This window comes from Scyliorhinus torazame, chromosome 1, assembly GCF_047496885.1.
Source record: "Scyliorhinus torazame isolate Kashiwa2021f chromosome 1, sScyTor2.1, whole genome shotgun sequence".
Classification (NCBI taxonomy): domain Eukaryota; kingdom Metazoa; phylum Chordata; class Chondrichthyes; order Carcharhiniformes; family Scyliorhinidae; genus Scyliorhinus; species Scyliorhinus torazame.
Window position 1 is genome coordinate 334,891,863 of NC_092707.1, and position 12,316 is coordinate 334,904,178.

At 43.4% G+C, this 12,316-nt stretch overlaps 1 protein-coding gene across 3 annotated transcripts in view; it reads left to right on the forward strand.

The window, feature by feature from the left end:
* kctd3 (potassium channel tetramerization domain containing 3) overlaps positions 1-12,316 on the forward strand; it is a 109,302-nt gene that overhangs the window by 27,028 nt on the left and 69,958 nt on the right. For all 3 annotated transcript variants that reach the window (XM_072509126.1, XM_072509135.1, XM_072509145.1), the window contains exons 4-5: positions 7,903-7,976; positions 9,347-9,405. In XM_072509126.1, coding sequence (XP_072365227.1) covers positions 7,903-7,976; positions 9,347-9,405 — 133 coding nt within the window. The remainder of the gene's footprint in view (positions 1-7,902; positions 7,977-9,346; positions 9,406-12,316) is intronic.

Genomic DNA, 12,316 nt, shown 5'->3' on the forward strand with positions numbered 1-12,316 from the left:
CAGTTTTGAAAACATCTTGCCTCTTGCAAAAGTTGAAAACAGATCTTCTATTCTCGGCAACAGATAAGCATCTGGCTTGGACATTTCTAACGGTAAGTTTTCAATCCCTACCTAGGCGCACAGGACCATCACTCTAATGCACATTTTTAATACGTTTCCTTTTGACTTGAGTCAGGCTGATTTACAGGTACTGTTAATTGGGATTGAAATTGTCAAACACATCCTGCTGAACAGTTTTTGAAAAAATAATTTGCAGGATTGTTGAGCTGAGTACTCAATGGTAATCTTATTTATTTTGATGTTGCAGGAGAAAATATTTTTAAATTGGTAAATTGCATGAATAGATGTTGAACCTAGTGCAGAGACTGCATAAATTGACCATACATTTCCAGTTGGGATGATTATTCCAGTGTTTGAGAGCTGTCAGGAATGATTGATATAATGATGTACCCCAGAAAGATTTTCAGTGACTCGGTCAACATTTTTAAAATCGCTCCCAATAGTAAGTGTTGGTTGGGGGATGCCTTTTTTCTTCCCCAAATTGATTAAAGAGCAAATAAAGACATAATCTCAAGCTAAATATCTTATACTTATTTTTTTTTTTTAAATTTAATTTTAAAGTACCCAATTAACTTGTATCCAATTAAGGGGCAATTTAGCGTGGCCAATCCACCTACCCTGCACATCTTTAGGTTGTGGGGACGAAACCCACACAAACATTGGGAGAATGTGCAAACTCCACAAGGACAGTGACCCAGAGCCGGGATCAAACCTGGGACCTCGGCGCCGTGAGGCATCAGGGCTAACCCACTGTGCCACCGTGCTGCCCTAACATCTTGTACTTATAATGGACAATGTTGTACTGTGATAGGCCAAGATAATAATATTAGACCTGTGGTCAGGCAAATAGCTGGCAGTTGGATGTGTTGCGTTCGACAGCAGTAAAACATGTTTCTGACAATGAGGCAATAACATTCTGGTTTTGGTTTTTATATTAAAAATATATGAGTAAGCGTTCTTGCACGTGCTTTTTATTTACTAATTACCACCTCTTGCGCAAGTTACAATCCTTGTACCGAACAACACTCCTGTGTGATTTTGAAAGATTGCAACCTCTCTAGTGATTATGCTAACTCTATTGCAACAAAGCACCATTTCGGGAATATACTATGGCCTTTACTGCCATCTGGTGGTAAAAGTTTAGCATTTCAGCTTCACCTTTTGAAATTTGCAAAGAAACTAACTTGTAGCATCATGGAATGTTACAGTACAGAAGGAAGCCTGTGCAGCCCATTGGCAGTTGTGCAATTTAGTGCCACACTCCAGGTTTGCCCCTGGTACCCTGAAAATTAGACCTATTCAACCTATTTGGTAGGAAAACAGTGGAAGGAAGATTATTATCTGAATGGCTGTAGATTGTACATCAATTGCTGAAATTAATTTGCAGTGCAGCAGGCAGTGGTAAAGAAGCAAATAGTACTTTGAGAGGATTCGAGCACAGCAGTCTGGCTGCAATTTTACAGGGCCTTGGCGATGCCTGGAATATTGTGTGTAGTTTTGGTCGTCTCATCTGAGGAAAGGATATTCTTGCTGTAGAGGGAGTGCAGTGAAGGTTTACCAGACTGATTCCTGGGATGGCTGGACTGACATATGAGGAGAGATTGAGTCAGTTAGGATTATATTTGCTGGAGTTTAGAAGAAATAACTAGGGATCTCGTAGAAACCTATAAAAATGGTAATTACCCTGGTAATTCACCTTTATACTTGTCTAAGGACTAGGCATCATTCCTCATAGATTAAAGGTAATCAGTGCTACTTTGGAAAAATTGAATTTATACCTTAAGACTGAAACCTGAGGCAGTCAGCTTTCCCCTATAAGTCTGGTTTTTCTAAACTTAACAAAACCAGTTTTCTAAATTAATATAACAAATGTAGGTATAGTCAGGCTTGTGAAAATGTAGTTCTATATTGGATTGAAGGGTGTTTGGAGAAAAGAAGAAATAAGCTGTGGGGTAAGGCAAATGCCTCCTTAGAAGCTTTAAGAAATTGAGTTTTTTAATTCATTTGAAGGGATGGGAACTGCCCTGCATTTCAGAGGGCCTGGGTAGCATGGCAGCCCCGTGGTTAGCACTGCAGCCTCACAGCACCAGGGACCTGGGTTCAATTCCGGCCTCGGGTATCTGTCTGGAGTTTGCGTTTTCTTCTCCCTGTGTCTTGCGTGGGTTTCCTCTGGGTGTTCCGGTTTCCTCCCACAGTCCAAAGATGTGGAGGTTGGGTGGATTGGCTATGGTAAATTGTTCCTTAGTGTTCAAAGGTTAAGTGAGGTTATGGGTTTACGTAGGATTGGCTGTAGGTAGGGTGCTGTAGAAAACCCAACAGCTTCATTGAGGTGAGGATTTGATGGACACCAAAGGTGAAGCCTTTACACCCAACTCCTGGATTCAGCCTGCCTTCCTGCGGAGATTTTTTGTATAATGTACTTGTCCTTACTGTTGGTCACTATCGTATCAATAGCATATTGCATTGGTAAATCAATCGGTGACTACTCCTTGCTTTTGGGATCCCTTTCCTAAACAATCAAGCCACTTTGTCTTTGTTCATCGCTCCACTTCCGTCTTGACTTCGCTGGTCCAGTGCCCAGCTCCCTGTCAGACTGGAAGTCAACCCTGCTGATCAAGCTTGGCCTGGGAGGGGAGTCGAACAGTGGAGTCATCCGAATTATAAACCTTACTGCGTACAGGGGAACAAAGAACAAGAACAAAGAACAAAGAAAAAAGAAAAGTACAGCACAGGTACAGGCCCTTCGTCCCTCCAAGCCTGTGCCGACCATGCTGCCCGACTAAACTACAATCTTCCACATTTCCTGGGTCCGTATCCCTCCATTCCCATCCTATTCATGTATTTGTCAAGATGCCCCTTAAATGTCACTATCGTCCCTGTTTCCACCACCTCCGGTAGCGAGTTCCATGAACTTGCAGGGAATCCTAATTTTCTGGTTCCCTATTTTTTCTGACCCCCTGTTTATGGCAGGTCAGGTTAGGGACTGGTTTAGCACAGGGCTAAATCACTGGCTTTTAAAGCAGACCAAGGCAGGCCAGCAGCACGGTTCAATTTCCGTACCAGCCTCCCCGAACAGGCGCCGGAATGTGGCGACTAGGGGCTTTTCACAGTAACTTCATTTGAAGCCTACTTGTGACAAACGATTTTAATTTCAAGTAAAATTCAACCTATTCTGACTTTCAAACATTGGAGGAACTGCAGAAAAAATGATACTTTTTAAACTTTGCAACATCTGTATAAGCTCATTGTGACATCCGGGGCGAAATTCTCCGGTATCGGCGCGATGTCCACCGACCGGTGCCCAAAACGGCGCAAATCAGTCGGGCATCGCGCCGGCCCAAAGGTGCAGAATCCTCCGCATCTTGGGGGGCCGAGCCCCAACCTTAAGGGGCTAGGCCCGTGCCGGACTAATTTCCGCCCCGCCAGCTGGCGGAAAAGGCCTTTGGTGACCCGCCAGCTGGCGCGGAAATGACATCTCCGGGCAGCGCATGCGCGGGAGCGTTAGTGGCCGCTCACGGCATCCCCGCGCATGCGCTGTGGAGGGAGTCTCTTCGCCTCCGCCATGGTGGAGACCGTGGCGAAGGCGGAAGGAAAAGAGTGCCCCCATGGCACAGGCCCACCCACGGATCGGTGGGCCCCGATTGCGGGCCAGGCCACAGTGGGGGCACCACCCGGCACCAGATCGCCCCCCCCCCCCCCCCAGGACCCCGGAGCCCGCCCGCGCCGCCTTGTCCCACCAGTAAGGTAGGTGGTTTAATGGACGCCGGCGGGACAGGCATTCTAGCAGCGGGACTTCGGCCCATCCGGGCCAGAGAATCGCGCGGGGTGGGTGGGTGGGGGGGGGGGGGGCGCCACCAACCGGCGCGGTGCGATTCCCGCCCCCGCCGAATATCCGGTGCCGGAGAATTCGGCAACCGGCGGGGGCTGGATTCACGCCAGCACCTGGCGATTCTCCGACCCAGCGGGGGGTCAGAGAATCTCACCCCTGATTTGCGTCTTCATTTATGCTGACCAAATTAAAACTCAACACTTCAAATTGGTTATGCATTGATTTATACTGTTAGAACTATACTATTTCATCACACCATAAGCTACACTCTACAGCCAAGAATGATGTATGCTTTATGTCTGGTGTCGCTTGAGCTTTGTAACTGTCATTTGGCCTGCTGGGGATTGGTATTGATATTCAGCTACTAGTTTATATTGGCCAGAATGTACACCTAGGAACAGTCAATAACTTTGATTGCCCTGAGGTGTAGTTTAGTGTAAAATGAATCAATTCACATGCACGGTCTTTTTCGGATGTATTGGTTGAAAACTTGGATTGCATTCTCTGCTTTCAGCTGCCTCGTGAATATCTTGGAGTTTGCTCTTGCAACTTGCCATCCTGATATGTTATTTTGAAGTACTGTCCCCCTCTTCAAATCTGCTCATCAGCCCTTTCCTCAAAAAAAACACAACTCTTGATCCCCACCGACTTTGCAAATTGCTACCCAATCGCCAATGTCCTTTTGCTTTCCAAAGTCTTTGAGTGTGTTGTCACCTCCCAAATCCATACCCATCTTACCCAGAACTCCATGTTTGAATCCCTCCAATCAGACCCCAACCATGGTGCCAAAACGTATTATAATATCCTATGTGACTGCGACAACGGTAAACTATCTCTCCTTGTTCTTCTCGATCTCTCTGCAGCCTTTGACATGGTAACTACAACAGCTTCCTCAAAGCCTCTTCACTGAAATTCAGCTGAGTGCGATTCCATTCTTGCCGATCTCTGCCGATAGTCAGAGAATCCCCAGCTCCTGAGCTACTGCCTCTGTTGTCCCCATGGGCTATCCTTGGTTTATTTGTATTTATCTAAATGATGACTCTTGGCAACATCATTTGTCAACACAACATCATTCCACTTGTACATTGATAGCACCCAAATCTATCTCCACTATTTCTCGCAACCCCTCCACAATCTCCAAATTTTCACACTGCTTTTGTGACACCCAGTACTGGGTGAACAAAGATTTCCTCCAATTAACTAATGGGAAGCTTAAAACCATTGTCTTCGGTCTCTGCTCCAAGCACTGTCCCCTAACCACTAACTCGGTTAGCACTGTTGCTTCACAGTGCCAGGGACCCGGGTTCGATTCCCGCTTGGGTCACTCTCTGTGCCGAGTGTGCACGTTCTCCTCGTGTCTGCGTGGGTTTCCTCCGGATGCTCCGGTTTCTTCCCACAAGTCCTGAAAGACGTGCTTGTTAGGTGAATTGGACATTCTGATTTCTCCCTCAGTGTACCCGAACAGGCACCGGAGTGTGTGACTAGGGGATTTTCACAGTAACTTCATTGCAGTGTTAATGTAAGCCTACTTGTGACACTAATCTACTTGTGACGCTTGTCTTGTCACCCAACTTCATACCTACCTTAGCTTACCTGCTGCTGAGACCCACATATGTGCCATTGTTATCTCTATCTCGACTATTCCAATGCATTCATGCCCGGCCTCATGTTATACCCTCTGCAACTGTGAGGTAATCCAAAATTCTGGTGTCCATATCCTAACTTGTAGTAAATCTAATTTCCCCATCATCCCTGTACTGGCTGACCTACATTGGCTTCTGACTAAACAATGCATTGATTTGAAAATTGACATCCTTGTTTTACAAGTACCTCTATGGCCTCACCCCTCCCTATCTCTTCTAACCTCCTCCAGATGCCGAACCTTTCAAAATATCTGCCATCCTCTAATTCTGGACACGTGATCTTAGTTTTAATTGTTCCACCATTGATAACCATGCCACCAGCAGTCAAGGCCCTAAGCTCTGAAATTTCCACCCCAAACCCTCTCTTCATTTTAAGTGCTCCTTAAAACCTACCTGATTATTGCTGAAGGAAGATATTTTGTCAAAGCTTTTTATCGTGCATTCATCAGGACAATCGCAAGAATACCAATGTCAGGGAAACAGCAACTTCATACTGTGTGAGAAGAGGGTGCTGATTGGTTGGAAAGTGAACAGTGGTCGAGGTGTTGCCGTGGAGAAAACAGCAGTTGATGGCGACTGTTAACTGCCAAGCATTGTTTGAAAATTCAAACAATGCAGCTTGACTATGATTGGGCAAGGCATTGCCCTGTAGAATGAACCTTTGAATGTCTGTCATTTATTTTGTTTAGCTGGAGCAAGTGCAATGTTGTACATGTTCTTTCTATCTGCAAAGAACAGGACTGTGTATATTAATACATATATAGCTTCCAGTACAAGCAATTGCACCACACTGCGAAGCTCAACTGACAATCTTAAATTTTTAGCACACTGAGCAAATGCTGTAAAATCACATCTAATGTTGGACACTGCTTTGCAAGCATGGGCTAGTTGGGTATGGTCTATATTTTGACCGTTGTGAGCAGTGGAAGGAATATGCTGTTTGATACGATCTGTTTGATGGCCTATGTTTTGGCTTCGCACTGAAACTCCTATACCACATTATTTATTACTCTGGAAGGGGAAGGTATCTCAAAAATGTGACCAACAGGTGAAGTTAGCTGTTTCACGCTGCTACTTTGAAATAGCAACATGTGTGGTATTCTTCACTAACAGGATGCTGCCATCAAGCCGGCCCATCATACATGGCAACCAAGTCACATTGGTTTATTGCCAGGCAGGACTAGTCAGAGGTCCTGCTCCATTTTACCTTTAATTAAAAGCGGCACACTAAAGCATAGCCACCTAATCAAATGTTACGAATGTGAGTTTTTTAATGATGTACATGAGATCGATGTAACTGGCTCTAAAAATTAAACTGCTTCGGTTGAGTGCAAGGCCACCATAAGCACAAGCTTTTGAATTTAGTTGTCAGAAAATGAAATCAAACTATTATACCCCAATAAAATTATTTGGTTATTTTCCATAATTTAAAAACTGGTTACCTTGGTTGCAAAATGACACTGTTTAAAAATGCTTATCTCTTATGATAAATCCATTTTCAGTTGTTTTAATCAAACTGCACCAAATACATCAACAAAAATATTTTGAAAGAACACATTATATCAAAGCACACTGGTCAGGAATTTTGAGGTGGCAGGGTTTCCCACTGTGCTGCTTGAAGAGTAAGCGTGGAATGCTTTGCTTCCCTCCTCCCTTGTATTCCTCCTGCCACCCTCCAAATTGGAGCTGCGAGAGCGGTGGCACTTAAATGGTCAGTAATGGGCCACTTAAAGTCCGATGTGTTGAGGCGGGTGGGCTGACCGAGACCTCACCCCTCCCCTCCCACCTATAAAATTACGAACAAGGCTGGAGAGGGCAGAGGGAAGGCCACCCGGGGAATTTTATGGGCCCCTCCACCTGCAAACACTCCAGCAGGGGACTGTAAACTTCTGCCCTACATTTTAAAACACTGCCCAAATGTGGTGGCTCATAGCAGATCTTGCATTTAGTGCAATGCAAATCAAATGGGTTGAGTGGAAACTAAAAAAAGAAGACCTTCAAAACAGAAAATATTTTGACACAGATTGTGCCTAGAGTGCTGATTGTGCACAGAGTGCCCTTGGACTTGTTGATTCTTTGACCAATGAATAAGCAAGCAATCAAGTCACTTATGCCAAACAGGACTGGCAGTTTCAAAAAATGTATTCTTGTTCCATGTTTATCATACGGAGGGATCCAAAAATATTATCCAAAGAATTGAAATCTAAAAACAAAACCCTTTCTTTATCATAGTCTTCATGGCCAACTGTGCAGCATTATAGTTAAAGTAGTATGTACAGTAGACATCCAGCATGAGCTATCGGTGCCACATTAAATATTTTAAATAAGTGCCTTTCATTGTTGTTAAAATATGTATGTTCTCCCCCACAGATATTTATTGACCGAGACCCTACAGCATTTGCACCAATTCTAAATTTTCTTCGAACGAAAGAGTTAGATTTAAGGTAAGGAAAGGCCTTTCTTTTCTCAAAATGATAACACTAGTTATACTATAGTAACCACCAACAGAAATCCACAATGTAATTGGCTTGCTTTCCCTCTTTCAAAAATGGAATATGTTTGATTACTGAGGAAAGGTTTTACGTTCTTTGATATCTATCGCAAAATCCACAATGAGTATAGCGAGCCTGATTATGATATAGAGTAAATAGAGAATGATGGATATCTTCCCCATAACCTTTGCATTAGGTTCTACAGAATATCTAACAAAACAAAGATACAATATTGATTTCAAAGCAAGTTGAGGCTGTGCAAGCTTCTTTCAGGATTGAGATGAAGTGTGGACCGCACTGTCTTGAGTGTAAATCTCATTTTTAACATTGAATCTGGCCCTTGACATCTGACCTAACCAAGATTCAGAATTCTGACTACTGCAGTTTCATTCCTCTATCTAATTGTTTTAGGTTCAGTAAAGTTGTCCTATTGGGAATCCTCTAGGCTAGTTATAATAATAATTGCTTATTGTCACAAGTTGGCTTCAATTAAGTTACTGTGAAAAGCCCCTCGTTGCCACATTCCAGCGCCTGTTCGGGGAGGCCGGTACGGGAATTGAACCCGCGCTGCTGGCATTGCTCTGCATTGCAAGCCAGCTATTTAGCCCACTGTGCTATTATGAGAATCAGGTGTAAACGATTAGCTGATGTATGCTATCAGAATCGATCCAGTTTAGTGCTTTCTTATTTCCGTGCACAAATTTTACTTTTTATGATGTATTCCAGTGGAATGTTCGTTAATGTTGTCTTAAATTAATATTTTGTTTCATTGTTCACAATCCAATACATTAATCAGAATGTAGGATTGAAATATCAGTTAAATAAACAACTGTTCAGTCTTTAAACCTCCTCTAGGGGGAATGGGGCTCAATAAGTAACTATGAGTAAGCTTCATTTGAAGAGCATGCACATCAGTTATTTGATATGTATAATAATTCCAATGAATGTCTTGCCTATGCTCCCACTGCTTTAGTCACTATACATTTCACTGAAACTTGTGAGCTTAAATTACAAGAGAGGCTAACTCTAACCTGTTCTTAAAGAGATCTGGAATAGGAGCAGGAATAGCCCTTTGCGTCTACTCTGCCATTTGCAAAGATCAGGGCTGATCCTCAACCTCCACTCTGTTTTCCCACCAGATCCCCAACTCTTTTGATTTCCTTGGAATCTAAAAATCTATCGATTCTAACCTTGAATATACTGAATGACTGAGCATCCACAGCTATCTGGCTTGACAATTTTCAAATTTCATTTTGTTTTTCTTTTATACTCTTAAATGGTGTTTTAAGAGACAAAAACTGATAACTTTCCTTATCCTTCAGGGGAGTAAACATCAATGTTCTGCGACATGAAGCTGAATTTTACGGGATTACTCCATTAGGTAGGATTTATCATTGTTCTATTGCTGCAATGCTTGTAAACCTTTTTTTGCGGGTTATGTTTTAAATGAAATCAAATAGTCAATGATGATTAACTACGATTAGTACTCCAAGGGCTGTTCACCGTGCAGCAGAACATTACTCTAGGACTAAGTCCTCATTAATATATATTATCCATTTGCTGTTTGACAGCTTTTACAGGGCTTTACCTGTATTTGTCCCATTCCGTTTGGAGAGATTATTAAGGCCCCCGTGGGTGTGTCAGCTCCCTAACTTTGTGATCTGTTGGTTTGGTCAATTCACAGACCAATTATATTTCTTTACGTTTTATATGTGCTGATCCAGTGTAATGGAGCCTAAAGGCCGGAAATCAGTCAATAATGTAAATACATGAAAACGTATTCACTTGGAGTGTATCCCAATAATTAATTGCTTAAATGTCTAATCGGGTATAGGGCTGAGGAGTACAAAGCAGGCAGGTCTGAAGTTCACTCTCTAATCCAGGGTTTTTCGCGACCTGCGGGTGCGTCGCTGGCGGGTGCCGGGAGGTTCGAGGATTTGCGGGAGAAGATCGGTATGTTTAAGCCAGTTCAAGCCAGGGTCTGTCTTCAGTCTTATCACTCCCTTTCCCGAGCAGAGGTTACACTAACAAACCTTCATGACTTGAAGTAATTACTTTTCTTTCACATGCTGAACTCAGAAGATGACAGTAGCGATGGAGGCTCAATTCAGCATGTACCAGAGGAGGACAGTTTCCTGGTATCGCTAAAGCAAGAAGCAGATCAGCTTCCGGACTGCGCAGCATGTTGTCATGCAACATGTTGTCAATGTGAGACACCTGACTAAGTTCTGCAGCAACAGGTAGAGTTAGCCAATGGGACTCTGGGAGAGTCGGAAGTTCAGGCAAGTGTTAGTGAAAGGACTAAACCTACCTGTCACTTTACGCTGGAGGCAACTTAGTTGAGCGTACTTTAACTGAAGAGCAAGGCCCAGACTCTGCAACAGTGGAGAAATGTTTTGTGATCATGCAGATGAGCATCAGTCACGGGAACAGGTCAACTCCAAATAGAGATGAGGTCAAAGTCGTAACCATGTGCGTCAGGAGGTGGAGTTATAATATTACATTCAGCAGATCCTGGAGTCAGCAGCATCGCATGAGCGAATGGGAGACAGTTAATGTGGCCTATTAAGATGCAAGATCAACCCAGACTCTGCTTAGGAACCAGGATACTTCGATCTGATCCCTCAAAGCTCCAGCTAACTCTGTACTTTGGAGAACCTTGTGGAACCAAATGCTGATTCTGTAAATGCCACTGGATTCTATGTCAGTTTTGGGGCGATCTTGCCAGTTATCAGTGGTTTCTGGTTGCTGCTGGAGACCAGTGTATTCCGGAAGGGTTGATATAATCGTCTTCCCTTGTGCACATGTACACCTCTCCAGATTATAAAACTGATCTCAGTCAACAAATCCCCAAAAAACAAATGTATAGAAATTCGGCAGAACATCAGTTTGAAGGAATTGAGATGTATTTATTTCTATCCACTTGCAATAATACATGCAATCTTTTTGTCTTAGTTTTTAGTCTATATTGAGCTGATTTGCGGACAAAGATTGAAATCTGGTCATTGCGTGGAATTGATACATTGGTTCCAGTACTGGAGGCAGTGGAATAGATGGAATATGAGTATTAGAGAGAGTTACTGCACAGTTTGTGTGTTGTAAGGATTCCCTTGTAACTCCTTGTCTAATCCTTGTGTCCTTTTTAATACTGTCGTGATGGCTGCTTTTTGCTCGCTGCTGTTTTAAAAAAAACTACAGACTTCTGGTTTTGAACTGAACCCTTCCCCTCCCCCAGCTGCAAGGTGCTATTTGGACTGACCCAGGCACACTTTTCTGCAGTGTGCTCTGTGGCATAGCTCGTGATGCCATTTTGATAGACTTGGCTAGCAGCTAATCCCCTCTCCTGAAATTCCAGGACATCTTCTATTTTCGATTGGAATTATCATTCAAAAATGTCTGGAACAGAAAGGCCTAAAAGGAGCACACAGCAGGTCGAGTCTCTCTCTACTCTCTTTGGCGATTTAAGGATTTCCAACTAGCCTGTGGGCATTCCACTGGAAGATAAAGCAGATATCCCCACTCTCTGCATGGTGATTTAAAAGGCTGAAACATGTGAAAGTAACTGCTGATCCAAACGTTGTAAACTGTCTCCAGCCAAGTCTGTAAAAGCATAACCTCTATTTGGAAGGCTGAGGAAGGCACAGTGCTTGCTGAAAGCTCTCTCCTGAGATCTCTTGAGGTCTGGAAAAGGGCCTTGCACTTTCTCTTCACTACAGTTAATCTTAATCTGTAGAAACGGCAGACAAGCGTTCGATAAGTGGAGTGGACAGACCGCTTTCTTTTAATTCTTGGGTAGAGAATTCTATTATCTCAAAGAGTCTGGGAGCCAGTCTCGTGGAGACCTGTACAACTGAAACTGACTCCCCAGAGATAATTCTACAGGCCTTCATGTTCTAATTGAAGACTATCATTAGAAGATCCAAATCAACCGATGATTTCAACACTTCGCATCCATAGAAGATCACCAACTACAAAGTCTACAACCTCAGCAGCAAAGATCCATCTCACATCCCCAATTTAATCCCTGTTATTTTGAACCTTTCCTAACTGCCCACGCCCCCCACCCAACCGTGTGATGGCCTCTTATGTGTCTGGGTGGGATGGGGTTTTGGGAATAATTAGATTAGTGGACCATTGTTCTGTTATTTCCATTGGACATTTATCTTTTCTCTTGTTTATTATAATAAGTTTTAATATTTTGTTTACAAATCTGGTGCTTGTAAATCATAGGGGCACTCAAAGGATTCTCCGTAGCCTGACGGCGAAATCAGGAATGGCGATCGGGGACGGAG